Source organism: Gavia stellata, chromosome 25 (assembly GCF_030936135.1).
Source record: "Gavia stellata isolate bGavSte3 chromosome 25, bGavSte3.hap2, whole genome shotgun sequence".
Classification (NCBI taxonomy): domain Eukaryota; kingdom Metazoa; phylum Chordata; class Aves; order Gaviiformes; family Gaviidae; genus Gavia; species Gavia stellata.
The window spans coordinates 1,075,989-1,097,848 of NC_082618.1; the positions used below are offsets into that span (position 1 = coordinate 1,075,989).

Consider the following 21,860-nt stretch of genomic DNA (forward strand, 5'->3'; position numbering starts at 1 on the left):
CTGCTGGAGCCTTTCAAATCAATCACAACATCTGAAGCTCCGGCTGCAAAGCCAAAGCACCTCTCACCAGGGCAGTTTCCTTCCTTGCAAAAATGCATCGTCTCCCACAGAAAGTACTCCCCATTTCCTTGGATTTGGTTCCGGGCCGTGAGGCGCAGATGTGGTTGTACTTGTTGCGAAGGCAAAGACCAAGACAGCAACCAAACAACACGCACTCAAAAGTAGGCCTGAACAGGCATTTACTATTTATAAGCTAATCATCTGATCCCTCCTAAGGGAAATCCTATCCTTTCGGGCTGTTGAGAGCGCATGTAACTCCACAGTCTCCGCAGGACTGCTAGGGAGGAACAGAAGGGAAGCAATTATATCGGCAAGGAGCGCACTCAAAGTGCCCGGACAAAATTCCCCCCAGCTCCATAACAGCACAGGCATCCTCCTGGAGAGCAAGCCAGGGATTACGAGCAGGGATTAATCTGTTACGCTAATTTGCTAAGAGCAAAGTAATTTTTTAAATAGCTGTCTTCTCCATTCATCATTATCTAAACAGGGCTCTGATCTAGTTCTGCAAATGTTGACATTCTCCTGCAAGCAGCAATAGAGGAAGAGTCTCACCATGAGAGCCCGCATCGAAATCCAGAAACACACCACCAAACTGGGGCTGGATGGAGCTACCTTGGAGGGTGGGCAAGCAAGGATGGAAGAGGAAGGTATGAACTTTCATAATTGCTTGTTACTTATCAAATTCCTGAGAGAACATTCCTGTCCTGGGAAGTTGAGCATGATGCGCAAGTATGCAGCACCAATTTTTTTTTTTTCCTCCCGTTCACCTTTCTTCCTGATAAAAATAATCTGGGTTAGATTATACTGCTCGATTTCCTTGTAAAACAACGCTCAGTCATTTCCAACGCAACCACGCACCCCCCCAAGAAAAAAACAATCTCATTTTCTCTCTAGCCTCCTTTTTAATTCATTTACCGAACTATTACTGAGAAGAAGTCTCTCCCTCAGATGACAGCAGCCTCCAAAGACGAGCTGAGGATACAGAATAGGAGTGGAAATAACTCTGTCTCAAACAGCACAGATTAAACCAATGCCTCTTGGAGGAGAAGGCCCAGCTCCCGGAGCAATCCGCAGAAACGGGAAGGACAAGAGCCATCCAGGTCTGGTGCCTGCCTTCAGGTGAGCAAAGCCCAGCGAGATGCAGGCCGCCAGGAGGGGGAATTGCTGCACACATCATCCCCTTTGCTCCCACAGCCGGGACAAGGGCGACTTTGAAAAGCCTCACATGAACAAAAAACAAAAGCAAGCCAGTGCACATTTTGGCAGATCGAGATAACAATAAAAGCTGGCACAGCGGCATTCTCCAAAGCCTCCGTGTCGTGGCAAGATCTAGCCCTAAAGCTTCCCCTGATTTTGCTTTTTTTCCTTTTAGCTTGCTACAGATTAATCTGACAGCTAAGTGACACCATCAGCAAGACAGAAGGGCTGGAAGGACATTGCCACAAAACTAACAGCAATGACACATCTGAGGAAATTTCCCTGTTCAGGCACTCTCAGAAAAATCAAATAACTGTCACTGCCAGTGTAAACAGATTCCTGCGAATGCACCAAAGGAAAGGGGAAACCAGATGTTCCTAGAAATTAATAACTATAAGTAAAACTTTCTAATTTATTTCCCAGTCTCCATCTCAGTTTGCTTAGATGTTAATCTTCCAGTGAACACCCTGAAAGACATCACAGCCACCTTACAAGCTCCCAAGCAGAGCAGACCACAGAACTTCCCGGGCTGTTAGCCAAGCTGCATTACTCGCCCTTGCTTTTATTAAAAAAAGAAAAATATTAAGACTTGATGTAAAAGTTGCCAGCAAATACAAAGCCATCACCAACTTTGGGAAGTTTGTTCTCATGCTTGAATTTCGATCACTTAAAAATACACGCTTTGGTTTCCATGGGCACACTCGTACACCACCACCAGCCATACTGAATTCCCACAGTCCAACTTCTGTCCTCCGCAAGTACACGCAGACTGACCAAGTCTTCTCTCAACTTCTTGCTGGATGAAGCAAACGGAGTTCTCGTCACCTCGTGGCAGCTTTTTTCACCTTTAATCCCACCCTCATACATAGTCTCTGAGCTCTGCCCAGCTTTCCACCAGCCTTCGCACCACACGCAGGCACCAAACCTGGGCGCAGCAGCGGTTGCACCAGCGAGAGCTGAGCTAATGCACCCTCTCCTCCTCCTCCACAGCCACAGTGAGGTATCCAAGACCACCTCCGCCTACCTGCCTCCAGCCTCGCTCTGCGTTCAACATAGTCCTGATCAAAACTACTGCTCCCTAGGACAGACCTCACTCCTTCCTCCCTTGCTCCTCTGTTGGTAAAACAGACTACCTGTGCCTGAGCAGTCTGCTTTCTCCGGTCACAGACGCGTGGCCTCACCAAAAACACAGTGCCAAACTAACCAGACCACTGTATCGGATCCTCATCTCTTTATTTTCCGCTCAGCACTCCAAGTTGCTCGTGTGCTCCATCAGCTTTCTGCCGCAAACTTTCTTCAGGTCATTGACAAAATCAGCAGCAGGATCCTTATGAGACTGTTAACATAATGTCCCAAATAACGCTCTGGGGGCCACCAATTTAACACGGGTTATTTTGAGCTCGTCCCCCTTCAGTTAGTTCAGCAGGAAAACCCAAAGGCATCGTATCGAATGCTTTAGGGAAACCTATGTTTACAACACATAATTGTTTGAGGTTTTTTTGAAATAAATATCAAACCTGCAGCAACACTGTCTCCACACCAAACTTCAGCCACCAGCAGTTTCAAACCAGCACTGAAAGCTTCGCCGCCTTCTACCCAACAAGGAGGGGAGGCACCTTCTCCAAAAACCACCAACGTGTGCGGGGGCACCGGGCAAACCACCCCCCACCCCGGCGGGATGCCGGGGAGAGGAGGCTCTGGCAGAACAACCAGCTCCTCGCCGTTATCGCGGTCGGTGCGGCACAAGTCTCTCCCCGCCGCGAGGTGCTTCCAGGGGGGATCACCACGGCCCCCGCCCGGCTGGGAGCCAGGGACGGCCCCTGGCAGGAGGGCAGCGGAGGCGCTCCCCTCCCGGGACCGGGAGGCGAGGGGCCCGCAGCCTCCGCTCCGCAGCCGAGGTCTCCCGCCGGCGGGCACGGCTCACCGAGCCTGGGGGCCGCCCACTGCCGCTGCGGGGTGGGGAAGGGCTGCCGCTCCCGGTACGGCGGGGCGGAGGCCCCGCAGAGCCGCCGGACCGAGCAGCAGTGCCGGTAGCGGACAGGCTGCCTCCGCCCCGGGCCTGACCCGGCGGAAGCCCCGCGCCTCCTTCCTTCTTCTTAACGGGAACCCGCCTTTGCCCCCCGGCGGCACCTCGGGGCCGCTCCCCGCGGTCACCGACCAGCCCGCGCCGCGGCGAGCAGCAGCGCAGGCCCGCCCGGGCCCGCCGCCACCGCCCGCCCCACCGGGCCCGGGCCGCGGGCCCGCCACCGCCACCTCAGCGCCGCCGCCACCGGGCCGGCAGCCGCCCCACACAGACAGGCCCCGGGGAGGCCCCGCTCACCGGGCGGCGGCGAGGAGGAGGAGGAGGAGCGGGGCCCGGCCGGGCGGCGGGGAGAAGCCCGAGGAGCGCCGCGCGGCTCGGGCAGGGCCGGGCCGGGGCAGGGGCGGCACTCGGGAGCCGGGGGGGCGGCGACGGCGGCGGGAGGGGAGGGGGGAACCAGCGGGGTCTCACCTGGTTCCGTCCGCGCCGCTCCCGCCTCTGCCGCGTGCAGCTCCCCGCCCTGCCGCCCCCACCGACCCGCGCGGCGCAGCCAATCAGCGCCCGGCGCCGCCGGCACCGCCAGCCAATGAACAGAGCGAACGCGTCCCCGCCCAGCGCCCTTCTCCTCTCCCGCAAGCCTATCCCGTGACCCGGCGCGGCGCGGGGCGCGCGGCGCGACTCGGCGCTCGACGCCCAATGAGAAATCACAGCGCGTCCCGCCGCAGCCAATCCGCGGCCGGCCAACCCTTCCCCCTCAGAAAATGGCGGGCGGGCCCCGGGGCGTCGGCGGGGGGGCGGAAATAACCGGAGGGGCGATAACGGGGCGGGGGAGCAGTACCGGCGAGGAGGGCGCCCCGTCACATGACTGCCCGGTAACCGGGCCCCTCTCATCCCCCCGCCTGCCCGCAGTCCCCGCTCCCCCCGCCCGCGGGCAGCGGGGAACCGGCCGCGGTGGCGCCCGGGGGAGGGAGGTGGCCCGAGGGGGCGGCCGGGGGCCTGGGGGCAGAGACACCCCGCGCACCCCCCAAACAGCCCCCCACAACTTCCTCCTCCGCAGGCAGCAGCCGCCCGCCGAGGGCAGTGGTGTGGGCAGGCTCTGGGGGAGCCCGGGCCCCTCACAAGGCAGCGCTGGCTCCCCCGAGCGCTGTCCCAGCCAGGGCCCATGGCGCTGGGGTCTCGTCACAGGGTTGGGGCGCCTTGGAGCGGCGGTGTGGCAGGCCTCCCCAACGGGCCTGCGGAAGCCTTCAGGATGTTAAAAAGATCGTAAGGCCTCCCAGTTTTATTGCCCTGCTCAGCCTTCAGCAGTCGCTGGGCTCCCCAGCCAGCCGCTGCTTGCCTCTACTTCCCAAAGGGCTGGATGTCCCTCTTCCCCATGGCTCGTCCCTGGGTTTCCCCATCGTTGGCGTTACTTCGGCCATTCCCACCCAGGTCTCACCCTACACTCAAACCTGCTGGGCGAAACAGCCCTGTTAATATAGTTATGGGGCAATGTCAGTCTTTATTACTGTCCAGATTTTACATTTCAGGCAGGCTCCCCTTCCCCCCAGTGCCTGTGGGATGGAGATGGGGCTGCTGAACCCTTGGGTGCATGAGGATGCTGCTGCCTGAGGCGGTATCTCCCCGCCAGTGCCTGGACAAGGGCCACGCTCAGCCCCAGACAGGTTTGGAGGGTCTGGGGGGGCGTGGACGAAGGTGATGTTAGTCCTTGGCAGAGGATGGCCAAGTCTGCCTGGCCCTGGGGCTGCGAGTGAAGCTGCCCCATGCCTGGCTCTGAGAGGTGCAAGAGGCCTGTGAGCCTACTCCTCACCCCCCGGGATGCTGGGTGTTGTGGTGCTGGGGCCAGTTACATGCGTTCATGATGCCCCAGTATCATGGGGATGTGCTGAGCACCCTCAGGAGGAAATCCGAGCATGGCTGCAAAGGGTGCAGGGGCTCTGGCACCACACCCGGTGGGACTGCAGGCTTGTGCTGGGCTATAGGTGACCATGGGGGCTTGGGCAGGATATGGCAATAGCCCGGGAGCAGGGCCCCAGTGCAGAGACAGGAAGTGAAGCTGTGACGCTTTTTTTCCTTTTTGTGAACTTTTGCTTTCATTTCCACCCCGCAGCAGAAACAGGCTTCGTGGTTCCTTCAGCAGGCCGGGGACTGAGGGGGTGATGGAGGGTGAGTATGACCAGCGGTGCTGGAGCTTGGTGGTGGGACGGGGACCTGCTCGGGTCCTTCTCACCCCGGCCAGCCCAATGCACAGGGACACAGTGCAGCATGCAGGCTGGGGCCTGGGGACACTGCATCCCTGAGTAGCTGGGGCCCTGCTTTTTGCAAATGCGTCCCCTGGGGCACTTTCTGTGGGTGTGTGGGAAAAGGGGGAGGTGGGTGATTGCAGGGGAAGCCCCCGGGGTGGGCAATGGGGGAGGGGGAGCACCCAGGGTGGATGGTGGGGGAGGGATCAGTAGCTGGGGGAGGCAGTAGGAAAGGGGGCAGCACCCAGGGGAGGCGATGGGGAAGGGGGAGCAGCTAGAGGGATGATGGGGAAGAGATCAGCACCCAGGGGAGGCAATGGGGAAAAGGAAGCACCTGGAGCAGGCTGTGACACAGCAGGAGCCATTGTGTGGGGGCTGCGGGCACTGACAGGGCTGCCCTGCAGACAAGCTGCTCCTGAATGTGCGGACAGCCTTTGTGGAGCGTGTGAACAAGCCAGTGATCTCTGGGCTGCTGGATGAGCTGCTGACCCAAGGGGTGCTGAGCCTTGAGGAGGTGGACGAGGTGCAGGATAGATACTCGGTGCGCGCCGACAAGGCCCGCTCACTGCCTCATCGACACTGTGCATCCGAAGGGCCCCAGGGCCAGCCAGATCTTCACTGACAGCCTCAGGAAGCGCAATGGCACCTTGGCAGAGCAGCTGGGTCTGGCCACTGGGTCAGGTGAGAGATGTGGAGCCGTGGTCCAGCCCCGGCCGTGCTGGGGCTCCCGGCGCCTCCAGTGGGGTGCTGGAGGGGGGCCTGGCCCTGGCAGGTGTCTGAGGCCTGAAGGCAAAAGGCAGTTGGGCATCCCCGGTGTCACTGCTCTGTGGCACTGAGTCCCCCTTGCCATGCAGTGATGACAGGGCTCAGGGGTGGCCAACCCCTGTGGGGCTGAACAGGGACGCCCAAGGGGCAGAGCCCAGCTCCACCTGCCTGTTCGTGCCCCACAACAGTCCCCTCCTGCTGCAGCTGCTTTTGAGTGTAACTGTGGGACTTCCTGCTTGCAGGGTCCCCTGGTGCGCAGCTAGCCTCCCCCAACACTGAGGCCTGCCCCGGGCCTCCCGTGAGCATCCTGGACCAGCAGTGGATCCGGCTGTGCTCCCTGAGCAAGTACTAGTGCATCAAGGACACAGAGGGAGACCAGGTGCTGCAGGCAGAGGAGGTGAGAGGAGGGCTGGAGCATGTCCTGACTGCCCTGCCGGAGCAGGCAGGGGCTTGCCAAGGGGAGCCAGGGTCTTTGCTGACCCAGGAGCAGGGCAGGACATGTGGGGAGATGCCCCAGGGACAGGGAGTTGTGGTTGCTGCACCCATGGGCCTTCTCTGTTATTAGCTGCCTCCAAAGAAAAGCCCCCTGCACCCACCCACTGCTGAGTGCTGCCTCCCTCCGTCTTCACAGATCTATCCTATCCATCTACTGAGGGAGACGTGAACCCGTAGAGCCCTGCTCATCTGCAACATTAAGTTTGAGCACTTGAGCAAGCGGGATGGGGCTGAAGTGGATGTGGAGGGGATGATGAAGCTGCTGGAAGGGCTGGGCTACGTGGTGGATGTCTGTTGCAACTTAACTTCCCAGGTAAAGGACTACAAAGAGCAGCTGCCGCTGGCCCTGGGAGTGGTGCAGAGACCCTCCTTGTGTGTGTTGGTGATGGGGGGCTCAGGCACCACAGGGACACCTCTGTCCCCAATGACAGTGGCTCCTGCCCACAGCTGGTGGTTGGGTCTCCACACAGCTGGTCACGGGTGGCTGATGTTCCTTCCTTGTGCTGGTTTGTAGGGGATGGCTACAGTCATGAAGGATTTTGCGGATCGCGAAGAGGACTACACCTCCGACAGCAACTTCCTGGTCTTCATGTCACACAGGGTCAGGGCTGGGCTCTGCAGGACCAAGAGCAGAGGTGAGACCACAAGACATCCTTTCCCTAGACACCATCTACGAGAAATTCAACAACAAGCACTGCCAGGCGCTGCTGGGCAACCCCAAAGTGGTCATTATCCAGTCCTGCCGTGGAGGTGAGTCCGTGCTACGAGGTGCCTGCCAGGCGAGTGATCTGGCCAGGCTCTCCCAGGGCACATGAGCCCCGAGCATGAGGTGGGGATGGGACACCCCATCATTGCTGATGGCTGGCCCTGCTTTCCTAGGCAACGTAGGGTCCATGATGGTGAGCAACTCTGCAGACCCTGCCATGCCCGCTCCCAGCTCGGCTCACACGATCCCTGCAGGGCTGGAAGATGACGCATTCTGTGAAGTCCACCCGGAGAGTGATTTTGACACTTTACATTCCTCCACGCCTGGTAAGCAGTTCCTGGAGATAGTTGCCCTGCATGAGGGCAGGCAAGGGCGACAGGACTCCTGTTCCTGATGCCATGGGTCTCCTCCACACCTCCTCCTCCTCGGGGCAGGTTGCCAGGGGTCCCCTCCATCCGGTGGCTGCTTGGGCAACAGCCTCCAACAGCCTCTGGAGAAGGCAGTGTCCCCCGATGGCAGGGTACAAGGCTGCTCCAGGACACCCACAGATCTCTCTTAGCAGCACCAGGGTCAGAGCTTTGTGCCCCTGCCTGGCTGCCTTCCCTTGTCCCAGCTCCAGCCCTCCTCACCGGCTCTGCCTGCACTCCTTCCCCAGACGATTTATCTCATCACTGAAGTGGCTGGCTGGGGGAAATTATCTTCTCCTGCTGGGTGACAGATGGCTCCAGGCCGTGCCAGCCCAGCAGCTGGCATGCCTGGGAGCATGGGAGAGCAGAGAGGCTTGAAGAAAATATTCACATCACTTCTGTCTTCCCTGGGCTGCCCTGTCCTTTTTGCATGCTGTGGGTTGGACGGGCCAAATAGAATGATCTTAGAGAAGGTGCCCCAGTCTCCTGCTCCGGCACCCAGTGTTAATCACTGTTGCAGTGAGGGACACCAGTGAAATCACACTTGGCATCTTCTGTCTCCCCAGATACTATCTCCTGGAGAAGCTCAGTAACAGGCTCTCTTTTCATCCAGTACCTGAGAGAGCAGTTTCGAAACCACACCTGTAACAGCGACTTACAGGAGATCTTCCAAAAGGTGAGGCTTTGTAGTTAACTTCAGGTGTGCCGGCAGATGCAGCCATGCCAATGGTCAGAAATACTGCTCAAAGCAGAGCTCGGGCCAGGGCAGGCCATTTCTCGGCAGGCCTCTCGGAAGCAGGCTCTCTCAAAAAGGGGGTTGGTTTGGCCTGGAAAGTCAGCTGGATCTTTGGAGGCATCAGCACCCTGCCACGTGGTGGGCACGCAGGAGCCCGGCGTGTTGGCGCAGCCCGTGGCATCCAGACACATGCCTGGAGATGCCCCTGGGGGTGTCTCATGACTCCCTGCACCCTTCCCATGCTGGGAAGGGAGCTGCTCTCATTTCTCCCCGCTGTTTCTCTCACCCCAGGTCCAATATTCCTTTGGAAAATTCCCTCAGCAGATGCCATCACAAGAATGGACTATGATGCTCAGGAAGTTCTACCTCTTCCCAGGCCACTGATCTCCTGCCCACGGTGAGTCTCTTCACCTCGCACCTCTGCAGTAGCCTTTTGTCTGTGCCCCAAGCCCGGTACGTGGCCAGCAAGGAGTGGGGAGAAATTCCCCACCGCTCCTGGGCTCCAGACTTCGCGGCTTGGACAGGATGTCCAAAGGACTTGTGCGCTGGTAGCCGGGGCTGGGCAGTGGCCTGACTCCATTCCCATCTCCCAGCTGGCCATAGGAGAGACAGGCGCTCAAGAAACTCGTTTCAGTGGCCTGTGTCTCAGGAGCTTCTTGGTCTAATGTTCTTCACAGGTGAAAAAATAATACATGGACAGAAAAAGTGTTTGAATTTGGGGGTAACACCACAAAAAGCTCAAGCTCAAGGTGAATGCAGCCCTGCTCCAGAGAGATGCACTTCAGAAAAAGAGGAGAAGCCAAGAACAGCTCTGCAGAAGTACAGTGAATCTCCAAACCAGCTACTTGTGCCCCCTCTGCTAGGCAATTACAAACAGACCTGGAATAAAGTAGTCCTTGCTCTCCTATCCTCCCTTCCTATTGTGGCCTCCAAACAACCCCAAATTGAGCAAACTCTTCCCAGGGAGCAGCGGACACCTGGCTCCGGAGCACCAAATGCAAAGCTGGTTAGTGTCTCTCTTAACTGTCCCCAAACAGAGCCTGTCCCCAGTTGTGACAGAGACGATCTGTCACCCCCAAAGCTGCTTCTGCCCCGTTTCTGGCTGTACCCGTTGTCTAATAAAGGGGTTTTCACAGCAGAGGCACCGCTACTCTGCCTTTAGCCTGCGGTGGGTGGATGGTCGTTATGGCCAGCAGTAGCTGCTGTTACACTGCCTTCTCCGGGGGTGCTGCGAGTAGGCGGGAGGTGAGAAATCAGAGGGAGCTCAGGGAGGAGGGGATGCCTGCCTTTGGGGCAGGCTGGGCAGATGCACTCCGGGGGGATTTCTGTGCCTCCCTCTCGCAGGCTCGAAGCATCTCATTGCTCAGGAGGCAGCTTCCCCCGCTCCCAGATCCTCCCGCTGCCCCTGAGGTGGAGGAAGGACACGATTCCCCCTGGGAGCCAAGAAAGATCCTCAAACCTATGTCTTAAGCGCACTGCTCCCACAGCTCAGCGCGTTACAGGCCCAGCCCAGTTGTCACATCCCACCAGCATCCCCTCTGGTAAGCAAGAGCCCCTTCCTGTGCCCACCACTGCCCCCCTGTCCTCCATGGCCGCATCCAAACCATTTTCTGCCTTGGCACGGATTCAGTTTTATTGCACGTTCTGCAAAGTCACAGCCAGATCCACAACCAGGTGGTCTGGCAGCAGTAAAACGAGAGGGCTCTCCTGCCCTCTCCTAGCATCCGAGACACTCTAGCGCAGGCAGGACAGGCTGCGCAGGAAGGACAGCGTCCAGGGCCGGTGCCACCCCATGTCCCTGAGAGGTGGCAGGAGAGCTCAGCGGGATGGAGGTGCCTCTCTGCTCCAGCTCCAGGCGAGCTGGGGTGGGAGAAGGCCTTGTGGGCAGGATTGGACTGCAAAGTGGGCAGCTGGTCCAGGCTGAGCCCCTGCTCGCAGGGCCCAGAGCCCTGCGTCACTGCCCGGAGCTCCTCAGGTCCTATGCAGTGCTTGCAGAAACCCTGGTCCCCAGCGCTATGGTGGTGGCAGGAAATTGAGGACAGCAGTCATGAATTCTTCAAATTTATCCTGATGGACTATGTGGCCTGCACCTTCGATGTACTGGACATCCGCCTTGGGGAAGAGGCGCTGGATCTCCGGGTAGTCTTTAGAGCTGCAGGACAGGGGAACACACCGTGGGAAGCGTGGTCAGAGGTCCATCCAGGTGCCTTCCCTCACCCTCCCCAAGCAGAGGGGGATCCCAGGTCTGACCACGTCCCCTTCCCTGCTGGGAAAGCCTGAGGCTGCCCCGAGGTTCCTCGTTGCTCTCCAGCGCGTTGGTGTCACCGGCTGCTGGAGGCACAGAGCTCACTCCAGCACCTTCCCCATCTCGGGGGCTTCCTCCCACCCTTGGCAGCTGCAGAAGAGCGCAAGGGGTCAAACCACAAATTTCGAACCGCTTCTCTCCAGTCCCACCTGATATAGGGTGAGTTGGATCCTCCCAAAAAGAGTGTAGGGCCAGGATACGGCTTGTGGAAGACGGGGAAGTTCATGATATCTGCCAAGTGGTGGGAAATAGCCTCCAGGTTCACCCGCCAGATGTGGCGGCCCTCCACCTCCACCAGGTTGGTGAGAAGAAACTGTCTCAGCTGCGGGAGCTGCCACAAAAGGGGATCGTACACTCTTCAGTAAGAGCAACAAGCCCTCGAGATGTCCCAGCACCCTCCATCCTCCCCACCACTCCCTTCTGTCCCGTCTCCCATGTTGTCACCTTCCCCATCGCCCCTGCAGCCCTGGCTGTATTTTCGGTAACATGGTGAGATGTCCAGCGTCGAGTGAGCAGGGATGGAAAGAGTCCTGCTGGGACCGTGGCCCTAAAGCCCTGTGCTCCGGTCCCAGGGACAGGCTGGGAGCAGAAACCCCATCCAAGGATTTCCTACCTGGACCACCGGACGCAGCTGATCGTCAGCCAGCTGGCGGGCTGCGGAGCGGGGCAGACCATCTGGGATCTTCACTGACTTCATGGCAGAGATGTAGGCAGAGAATTCGGAGACGGGTGCGGTTGAGACGGGACTTATGTCTACAGAGATGAGGCGCTCCACCAGGTCTGGCTGGGGACACAAGCAGAGCAGATGGGTGCCAGCCAAGATCTCCCCAGCAGGACCAGGCACGGGGCTCTGCTCCCACCCAGACTCCCTGGAGGATTTTAGCTCCCTCCTGCCTCAGCGGAGAGCTCCAAGTGCCCTTCCCCGCGTTCCTATTTCCCTTGGCACGGGAGATCTCCAAGCTCCCTTGCAATCAGTGCCGGAGGGACAGGGCAGAGTGGGGGCTGGTGGACAGAGACTTGCTCCTGCTCCTGCTCCCGCGGCCCGGCTTACAGCTCTGAGCAGGACAGCACCCCCAACCCTGACGGAGAAAAGCCACCCTCTGCGGGGCTGCGGGCAAGGCTGGCACCGGTGAACAGCCCCCAGGGGTGCCACCCCACTTCCTACAGCCTCCCGCTCCAGGAGCCCCCCCAAACCCGCTCCCCCACCAGCCCCCGGAGCCCCGTGCCTGCTGACCCGCTGCAGGGCCAGTGTCATGGCCGTCTTGCCCCCCATGCTGTGTCCCAGGAGGATGCACTTGGTGATGCCCAGGCGGGTCAGGAGGTGCTGCACATCCAGGCTCATCGCTTCGTAGGTCATCAGCGGGCTGTGGGGGCTGCCGCCGTGGTTCCGGGCGTCCAGCGTCAGCACCTGCCTGGGCAGGGGCACGGCGTCAGCCCAGCCCCGGGCACCTCCCGTGACCCCCTCCTTGGGGCGCTGCGGCCTCCCCCGCCCCAGGGCCTCACCTTGCCGCTGCCGCGGCGCACCAGCGCCTTGGCCACCGTCTGGAAGTTGCCGCGGCTGCCGAAGAGCCCGTGGAGCAGCACCAGGGGCGGCCGGTCGCCGCGGCCCCCCACCTCCACGTGGGCCAGCGGCACCGCTCTGCCGGGGAGAGGGTCGTCTGGAGGCGTGGCCGGGGGCGTGGCGGGCTTTGGGGGGCGTGCCAGGCCAGGGGGGTAGGGCCAAGGGCTGCCCTGCTGGCAAGGAGGGCAGGGGGCTGGGGGCGGGGTCACGGCCAGGGGGCGGGGCCGCCGTCTCGGCCCCACAGGCGAGCGGGCGGGGGGGGGGGGCGCGCGCGGGGAACGACGGCACGGGGGCGGGGCTAATGCCAGGGGGCGGGGCCCAACCCCGAGTAACGGCCCCGCCCCTCCTCTCGGGACCCCTCCCGCCGCCCCCGCCCCGCGCCCGGCCGGGCCCTTACGTCACCACGGAGCGGGCGGAGGCGGGCAGCGGGCGGGGGCACAGCCGGCCTGGCGGGGCGGGGGCGCGGGCGCGGGGCAGCCGGCGGAGCATAATGGCGGCGGCGGCGGCGGCGGCGGCGCGCGGGCCGTGACGCAGCGCGCGTGGGCGGTGCCGCCCCGCCCCGCTGCCGGCGGGCGCCCCCTGGCGGCGGGAGGGCGGGCCTCCCACCGCTCCGCCGCCCGCCAGAGCTTGGGCGGGAATGGTCCGCGCCCGCCCGCGCGCTGCCTGCCGGGCCCCCTGCCGGGCCCCGGGCCGCGCCGCTCCTTCTCGCAGCGGCCTGCCGCGCGCGGGCAGCCGGGCGGGGCGAGGTGGGCCCCGGGGCGGCCTGAGGCGGGCAGGTGGCGGCCGGCGGGGCGGCGCGGCGCGGCCTCGCCCCGGCCCAGCGCGGGGGGGCGCCCGGCGGGCTCGGGCTGCCCGCTCCTGCCCGCAGCCGCATCCAAGGCCGCGGGCAGCAGCGAAGCCTCCCGCTGCCGCCTGCCCGCGGGCAGCGCTTTTCCCTGGGCGGGCGGCCCCGGGGCCGGCACCCGCCGAGCTTGCTCGGCCCCGGGCTGTGGCCGGGCCCCTGCGGCGGCTCCTTCCCCCTTTGTCCCTGCCCGCTGGAGCGTGGCGGGAAGGCGGGGGCCGAGGCGGCGGGAGCGGCTGTCCCAGGCGGCCTCGCCCCAGGCGCTGCTCGGGGCGGGGGGGGGGGGGAGCGCCCCGCGTTCCCCGGCGCGGAGCCAGACTAAGGCCCGGGCGGGCGGGGGGGCCGCTGCTCCGCTGCCTCCTGCCCCGGCGGCTGCCGGAGAGCTGCTCCCGCAGGGACAGGGGGGCGACCGGCCCTCCGCGAGCAGAGACCCCGGGGCGGGGGGAGAGGGGCTGCGGCCTGAGACCCCCGTCCCCAAAGCCGGTGCCGCCGTAGCCCAGGGTGTGGGGGGGCCCCTGGGGGGGTGTAACCCCCCCTTCCCCCTACCCGCTGGGATCCTGCCCTCCCCGCGCCCCAAGGACACTCGGGCTACCAAAACGGGACATGTTTATTGAGAAATGTAACCGGTACAGACCACGCGTAACAGGGACGGACGGTGCCCGGCCGGTGGCGATGGGGACACACACACACACAGCGGGCAGGGGCACCGTCCCCACGCCTGTCCCCATCCCGTCCCGGCGGCGCGGGCAGGGGTACGCCAGGCACCGCTTCTCCCGCCGACCCGAAACCGCCTCTTGTTTAACCGAAACTGTCTCTATTTACACAGCCTGGCCCTGACCCCGCGGCTGTCCCCGTCCCCGTCCCCTCCTTCACGCCCCCCCTCGCCCCGCTGCCGCCGTCCCCAGTCCCCACAGAGAGCGATGAGGGTCCCGGGGTGTGTGTGTGGGGGGGTATGGGATGTCGGGGGGTGCCGGGGGTCCCAGGGGGGAGCTCAGACATAGTTCCTCTTGTCGTAGCTGGTGACGGCGGAGCGCGGGGCGGAGTAGGCCACCTTGCCGGTGGGGTACCTGTCATCTTTTGGGGGGCAGGAGCAGCAGAGCAGGGCCCCCCCCAGCAGCAGGAGGGCGGAGGCCGCCCAACCCACGTAGAGCGAGGTGCCCAGCTCCCGCTTCTGCGCGTCGAGCACCAGCGGGTTGTAGAAATCCCGGATGATGGTGTTGGCCGACCAGGAGACGGGGATGAGGGTCATGACGCCGGAGAGCAGGAAGATGACACCGGAGACGATGGTGATCTTGGCTTTGGTGCTCTCGTCCTCCACGCAGCGGGTGCACTGGGCGCCCACAATGGCCACCAGTAAACCCAGGACGGCCAAGACGATGGCCACCACCAGGAGGGCGCGGGCGGCTTGCAGGTCCTGCGGCAGGGCCAGCATGGAGTCGTAGACCTTGCACTGCATCTGCCCCGTGCTCTGCACCACGCAGTTCATCCACAGCCCTTCCCAGATGATCTGGGCCGTCACGATGTTGTTGCCGATGAAGGCCGTCACTCTCCACATGGGCAACGCGCAACAGATGATGCTGCACAACCAACCCAGCACCGACAAGGCCACCCCGCCAATCTCCAATCCCATCGACATGGTGGCCGGTTCGCTGCCGCACTCCGGGTGATGGCGGAGAAGAACCCACGGACCGAAACCGTCGCCGTCACCCGTCACCGCTTGCAGCCCTTGGGGTATCGGCTTACACCTGGGTGCACCTGCGCTTATAAGGGCTGGCGGGGCCAGCTCAAGCGCCCGCCCGGGGTGGGGTTTCGCTGCTGGACGCTCCTCTCTGCTCCTCCGTCACCGTCACTCGCGTCCCACACCCTCCCCTTTGTTTGCAGAGATGGCGCCGGGTTACAGGAGAAGGGCGGGAGGGGGAGAGACACCACCTGCCACGGCCATCCCCTTGGTTTCGGGGCGACGGGTACCGGGAAGCATGGCTACCATGCTCATTCGGACCCACCGAACCCCCTTGGGGACTTGGAAATCCTTCGGCTTTGCCATTCCCCCCCCGCAGGCGCAGGTGCCACGGGTCAGGGTTTGGTTTATTTCTGGCACATCTTATCAGTGCTCACGTTTAACCGGGGTTCGGCAAGCGCCGGGCACTTTCGCATCGCCGTGCAAAGTGCAACCCCTTCGCCGTGCCGTGATGCTTGTTGCTCTGGCACCGCTGTCCCAGGGGACCTATGGGTGCTTAAATATTTTGGCCTTGAAGGAAGCAGATAACGCACGTAACCGCCCCGGCAGCGTCACCCCGTCAACCGGAGCGGGCAGCCAGCGAAGGGGAAAAATAACAAGGCAGGTGCAGGCAGGCTGCCTGCAGTCACGCACCTGGCAGCAGTAGACCCATGGCTGTGGGGTGCGTGTGTCCCCCGCCATCAACCGTCCCCAAACTTGCACGCCAGTGGCGGTGCTGGCATTTCCAGCCCCCCCGCCCCCAGGAATGTGGTCGCTGGCCCCCGCCGGACTCGGGCTTGCTCCTGCCTGTTCCCTGCCTGCGCCGAAATCTCCCCTACAACTTATTAACTACTCAAGAGCGCGGCAGGATGCTGGCAGCTGGCGCCACGGAGGGAGCCCTCCCTGCTCGGGCACCCGAGGTCTGCGATGGGGGGGGCCCTGCGTCTATCTGCCTGTACCCCACGGCACCCTGACACCCCATAGCCAGGGGGTTTGGCTTCGGATGCCCCACAGCGCCCCAAAACCCCGTATCTGGCTGGGTCAGCTTCTGCTGCCCTGCAGCACCCTCAACCCCCATAGCCAGTGGGGTCAGCCTCTGCCACCCCACAGCTCCCCGACACCCCATATCTGGCTGGGTCAGCTGTTGTCAACCCAGCACCCCGTATCCATCTGAGTTGGCCTCCAGCCCCCTGCAGCACCCTGTATCTGACGTCCACCACCCTGTGACACCCTGATACCCGTATCCAGCCAGGTTAGCCTCTGCCAACCCACAGCATCCCAAAAATACCCCGTATCCAGCCAGGTGGGCTTCTGTTACCCCATGGCACCCCGGTACACCCCGTATCCGGCCAGGTGGGCTTCTGTTACCCCATGGCACCCCGGTACACCCCGTATCCGGCCAGGTGGGCTTCTGTTACCCCATGGCACCCCGATACACCCTGTATCTGGCCAGGTGGGCTTCTGTTACCCCATGGCACCCCAATACACCCCGTATCCGGCCAGGTGGGCTTCTGTTACCCCATGGCACCCCGATACACCCCGTATCCGGCCAGGTGGGCTTTACCACCCCATCGTACCCTGATCACCTCCCCCAAAGAGCACCCCAAGCCCCCCCCCAGCCAGGGTTGGTGGCTGTGGGGGTACACAGGGGTGACCCCGCATGTGCTGCTGAGGGGGAGCCCATGCAAGCAGCACCCCAGGGCCTTGTGCCCTTGTTGCTGGGGGGTGCTGGGGGTCCCGGCCCTCGGGGGCACCTTGAGGTGCCATGATGCCAGTGCTGCCGGCAGGTGATGGTGGGTACAGGGCCAGGCCTGCCGGGGTGCCACTGGCGCTATACCGCCACCCCCAAACAGAGTGGGGTCCGGGCTGGCCGAGGGCCCCCCAGGTCCGCAGACAGGGGTGCTGGCAGCGCACACCGCAGGCAGGGCTGTGCCAATGGCCCTGGGGTGCGGGTGCGCATAGACGTGCGCGCGCACACACACACACACACACAACCTCACACCCCCCTCTGCCGGCAGGGACACCCGGACACACAGCTGCACCGCAGACAGACGGACAGACAGAGGCAAACAGGCACATGACAGCGGTATGGGTGCACACACGCGCACCCCACGGCGCACCCATGGCTGCAGATACGCCAACGTGTGCACCCACAGCTGCAGAGACACAGACGGCTGCAGGGGCTGTGGGGCAGGGGGGTACCCCAGGCAGGGCTGTGGGGCAGGGGTAGGGGCAGAGTTATACCACAGGCAGGAGTGTGGGGCAATGGGGATACTCCATGCAGCGGCATGGGGCAGGGGGGATACCCCAGGTAGGGGTATGGGGCGAGGGGGATATCCCATGCAGGGGTGTGGGGCAATAGGGACACACCAGGTAGGGCTGTGGGTAGGGGAGATACCACTGGGTAGGGATGTGGGGCAGGGGGGGTACCTCATGCAGGGGTCTAGGGAAGGGGGACTCGCCAGGCAGGGGTGTAAGGTAATAGGGACACACCAGGTAGGGCTGTGGGGCAATGGGGATACCCCAGGCAGGGGTGTGGGGCAATGGGGATACCCCAGGTAGGGGTGTGGGGCGGCGAGGGGGTGCCCCCAGGTAGGGATAGAGGGCAGGGGAAGAGGGGTATACCCCAGGCAGGTGTATGGGGCAGTGGGGATACCCCTGGGGTAGGGGCTACTGGGGCAGAGATGTGGTGAGATGGGGCAGGTGAAGCCCCACAGCCCCTGACCCTGCAATCAGAGCCCCACATGCCACGTCCCCACTTTGTCATCCCAAATTGCCCAAAGTACAGGCTGTGCACGGTGCCGCGCCGGCCCGGGGCAGCCATCACCGCCTGACTCACGACAGAGGAAGGGGCAAATCACCGGGGTTTCGGGGTGCCGGCCGCCGCCGTGCGCTTCGGGATGCATTCTTGTGGCGAGCAAACTGGCTTGCCGGTGTTTACCGAAAACAGCTGAGCGGGGCCAGCATCCCTGTGAGGGTCCTGGGAGCATCCCCATCCCTCCTGCTGCTGCGTCCCCCATCCTGGTGAAGCCCCTCTGCTCTCCCCCTGCAGCTGGGAAGGGATGGGGAATATCACCCGCAGCAGGTCCCCCGGGATAGGGACAAGGTGGGGTGGCTGCATGGAGCCACCGGTGACATGGGGACAGGTTTGTCCCACCGTGATGTGGTGACCTCCGACGAAGGTCAGACCCAAAGGTCACAGGAGCATCGCCAGTTTGGTGGCCCACGCCGCGGAACGGACACCTGCACTGGCGGGGGGGGACACCCACCGCGGGCATCCCCCTGTCCCCACCATGTCCCCTGCACCCAGCACCCCAGGGGTGAGCGGGAGGTGACAGCAGAAACCGCCCCGGGGTGCCGCGGGGCCGCGTCCCGCTCACGTGTGCCTGGCAGCCGGCGCAGGGTTTGGGGTGTTCCCCCTCCCCTGAGGTCTCGGGAGTGACGGCGCGTTTCGCCCCCCGGGGGAGCTGGGCCGGGGCGGTAAATACTGCCTCGACTGCTTATATTTCAGGCGCGGGGCTGCTGGCTCTGCCCCGGCCAGGGCACACAGGCAGCCCATTGTTGAAGCCCCTTCGGCGGCGGCGGAGAGCAGGTAAGGCAGCTCCGAACATCAATGGTAGCTCTGTCTGCTGGTGGGGCGGGGATGGAGCTGCCGGCAGCAGCGGCGCCCGGCCGGCACACGGGGAGCTGGGGGGCGGTGGGGGGCATGGTCCAGCGGGACCAGGCATGGGGCTGGCAGCTCGCCCGGGGGATGCCGGGACGCCCGAAATCTCAGCATGCCCAGGGCATCCCCACCCCGACGGCTTCCGATCAGCCTCCCCAGGGCTTTGCCACAGCTTCCCGCTTCCTCCGAGCATCGCCCCCGGGGGGACCCCCATTGCACCGCTCGCATCCCCCTTCCTGAGCCGTGGCCGTCGTCTCCCCCATTCCTTTGACAACCACCTCGGCAGCACTTGGGAGTATTTTCCCCATTCAGAGCCACTTTTTGTTCAGCAAATTGGGCAGGGCTTTTGTTTTTGGAGCAACTTCAGGCCGAAGGTCCCGTTTCTCGCAGTAGCACTTGCTGTCTGGTGGCTGCGTCCCCCCGGGGACCCTGCAGCCCCCGGCACACAGCTCCTCTCCGGCCCCGCCGATAAGACTATGCTTTCCCATAGCGGGAAACAACCTGACTCTGCATATTTGAGCCGGTCGGGGGGGTTTTATGTTGGGCAAGGACTTTTTTTGGGAACATTCAGTCTCTGGGCTGCCGGTAACTAATCTCTAGCCGCCGGCAGGGAGAGGCTGCCCAGGTCCGTGCCGGCTGAGCAGGAGGGCGGGTGGCCGTGCCTCGCTCAGCGGATGTGAAGCCGGTGGTCCCGGTAGATCACCGCTTGCCAGCAAGTCTTGCCCGCCTTTTCGGGACCTTGAGGTAGCCGGGGCGGCGAGTTCGTGCGCGGGTGCTGGGGGACGACGGGCTCTCAGCTCAGCGGTGCGGGGCTGAGCCGGTGCTGGGTGTGTACGTGAGGTGGCAATGTCACCCGTGTCCCAGGTGGGGATGTCCCCGAGCTCTTTGGCGGAGGTTTCATGCCCTGAGCCCACTCCCCATGGGGTGTCCTCTACCCGGTGCAAGGTCAGGGCAGCGCAGCGTCCTCCGTGTACCCAGTGGTGCCCGGCATCATGGTGACACCGGGTTTAATGCTGCTTCCCTGCCCGGGGATGGCCTCTCTGCCCAGCCGTGGGGCTGCGGCATGTCCCCATCCCGATAAAGCAGGGACGATCCGTGGAGGGCGATTCCCAAGCCATGAAAGGCCGGTGGCCGATGTGCTGGGATGAGAGCTTTGCCCTCGCCGACCCTGTTAGCGTGCAGTGGAGCAGGGATGAGATGGGTCCCCCTGTCCTGCAAATCCGGCTGGATTTGGGGCAGGGCTCCCACACCTGGCTGGGTGCTGGGGCAGGCGTCAGGTGGTGACAGCTCGGGATGGGGTGAGCACTCCATTTTGGGGTGGAGGAGCTCCCTGCTGAGCGGGTGGGCTGTGGTCCCGTCACAGCATATCCCAGTGCCATGTCCCCTTGCAGGTGGCACCAGACAAAGCTGGGGCTGAGGTCCTGCGGGATGCATCCGGGCGAGGGCAGCTGGGACGGGGCTGTGGGGCTGGTGTCCATGCGGCGATGGCCCCAAACGGCGTGTGCCGAAGCGCTCGGCGGTGCCGCGGTCCCACCTGTGCTGCACCAGCATCCTCTGGCTCAGCGCCCGATGGGGACAGGTGCTGCCCCGAGGGTCAGCGGTTGCTTCTCCGCTCCCTGCCGAGCCCGTGTCCGTCTGTCCTGCTGGCCAGCAGTGCTGGGGACATGGGGCTGGCTGTGCTGGCCGGCAGTGTGCTGCTGGGGGACATGGGGAAGGGCACGGGGGCTCTTTCTGGGTGGCAGCCGCCAGTTTGAATATATGTCACGTTCCGGCTTTAATTACAGTAATTGGCTGTCGGAGGGCCGTGCTGGCGCCTGCTTTGGCTCCGAGGGGGAACGTGAGCAGCTCAGGCGTTTGATGCTCCGTGCGCGGAGAAGTCCCCGTTCCCCACCTTGCCATTTGTCCCCAGCCCAGAGGCATGTCCCCACGCGCCTGCGGGGACACAGCCCATGCGAGGTGCACACACATGTGGGCGCGTGCCTGTCTCCAACCCCAAATAATTTGGTGGTTACAGCAGCCAGCTGGGAGGTGAAAGCCACGCTCAGCCCCAGGCAGAGTCCTGCCCCAGCGGGGATTCTCCGGAGCCCTGCAGATTAAAGGGAGCCCTTGACCATGAGGCTCCGGCCCCGGGATGGGCACACTGGTATGTGAGCAATGTGGGTGCTCCAGTGGGACGGAGGGATGGACGGAGCATCCCAGCGTGGCCGGGCACCTGGGCGGCTCCTCCGGCACGGGTCGGGCAGGCGGGACCCTGGCTCGTCCCCGTGGGTCAGGGTCTGCAGCAAGACGCAAGCATCCCTGAGTGCCTGGGCTCTGCTCTGCCCACTCCTGCCGTGCCAGGCACTGGCATCCCCAGCCCAGGTGCTGTTGGCATCCTCATGGCATCGCGGTGCATGGACCACCCGGCTCATCCCCACCGCATTAGGGCGCGATGCCAGCGTGGGCTGTGACAGCTCTAGAGCCCATCACACCAAACAATTAGCACAAGTGATTGGATCGTATCAGTAACCCCAGTGCTTGGAAAAACTAAGATTATCTCAGGCCCTGTTATCTTTTCCAGAGGCCCGGGATTAAGCCGGGGTGGGGGAACGGTGCAATGTCCATCTGTCCGTCCTTGCAGTCTGTCTGACCTTGTGCTGTGCCTGTGTGGATGCTGGAAGGACTTTGGAGGGAGCAGGGAGGGGATGTGTGTGGGGCGCTCGTGGATTAAAGGAGGAGAGGTTGGGCAGCGCCCAAAGCATCGCACCGGTATTGGCATCGGCATTGGTATCGGCACAGCCTGGCCAGCGGGTACGGCCGGTTGTGCCAAAATGCTGCCAGCAACACGTGGCCCTGCCGGCCCCGCTGCCCTGCCTGCGCCTGGCGCCCCGGTCCCCACTGGGGCAGCGGCAGCACTGGGACACCTTGAAGCCACCTCTGCCCCCCGCAGCCCCGACCCACCAAACCTGGCTGGCGGCGCAGGCGGCACAGGCAGCACAGGCAGCGGGACGCCAGCAGGCCTGGGACCGAGGGCTGCCGTGTGAACGCCGGCTCGGCAGTGGAGCGCAAGGTGGGGTGGGTTTTGGGGTCTGCCCCCCCTCTCGCCCCAGGCAGCACCATCTCTCCTCCGTGGGGAGCCGGCAGCCGCTCCAACCGGTTTGTGGGTC

The 21,860-nt window shown here is 63.3% G+C and overlaps 3 protein-coding genes across 3 annotated transcripts; 1 reads left to right on the forward strand and 2 right to left on the reverse strand.

Annotated features, from left to right (window-relative positions):
- Positions 1–613: 613 nt before the first annotated feature.
- Positions 614–9,016, forward strand: LOC104264268 (caspase-1-like). Its single transcript, XM_059829491.1, is given in 10 exon segments — positions 614–707; positions 5,922–6,079; positions 6,081–6,198; positions 6,525–6,661; positions 6,914–7,090; positions 7,292–7,423; positions 7,425–7,527; positions 7,657–7,809; positions 8,457–8,566; positions 8,918–9,016. Coding segments are annotated over 10 exon segments (1,275 nt in total). The 3' UTR covers positions 9,011–9,016.
- Positions 9,017–10,246: 1,230 nt separating this feature from the next.
- ABHD11 (abhydrolase domain containing 11) lies at positions 10,247–12,343 on the reverse strand. Its single transcript, XM_059829392.1, has 4 exons — positions 12,166–12,343; positions 11,545–11,715; positions 11,081–11,262; positions 10,247–10,778 (listed from the first exon to the last, which is right to left on the reverse strand). Exons 1-4 carry the CDS (start codon positions 12,286–12,288, stop codon positions 10,640–10,642), a joined length of 615 nt encoding a protein of 204 aa, XP_059685375.1. The 5' UTR covers positions 12,289–12,343; the 3' UTR covers positions 10,247–10,639.
- Positions 12,344–14,324: 1,981 nt separating this feature from the next.
- On the reverse strand, positions 14,325–14,969 carry CLDN3 (claudin 3). The gene has a single exon (XM_059829306.1). The coding sequence runs from the start codon at positions 14,967–14,969 to the stop codon at positions 14,325–14,327; it is 645 nt and encodes a 214-aa protein (XP_059685289.1).
- Positions 14,970–21,860: the final 6,891 nt, after the last annotated feature.

What these genes read in the sequence shown, in the direction of transcription:
- CLDN3 (XM_059829306.1), bottom strand. Translation starts at nt 14,969, where the DNA reads ATGTCGATGGGATTGGAGATTGGCGGGGTGGCCTTGTCGGTGCTGGGT.
- ABHD11 (XM_059829392.1), bottom strand. Translation starts at nt 12,288, where the DNA reads ATGACCTACGAAGCGATGAGCCTGGATGTGCAGCACCTCCTGACCCGC. An exon ending in TGACACTGGCCCTGCAGCGG is followed by an intron (nt 11,716 to 12,165) that starts GTCAGCAGGCAC and finishes TTGTGTCCCCAG; the next exon opens with CCAGACCTGGTGGAGCGCCT. An exon ending in AGCTGCGTCCGGTGGTCCAG is followed by an intron (nt 11,263 to 11,544) that starts GTAGGAAATCCT and finishes CTTTTGTGGCAG; the next exon opens with CTCCCGCAGCTGAGACAGTT.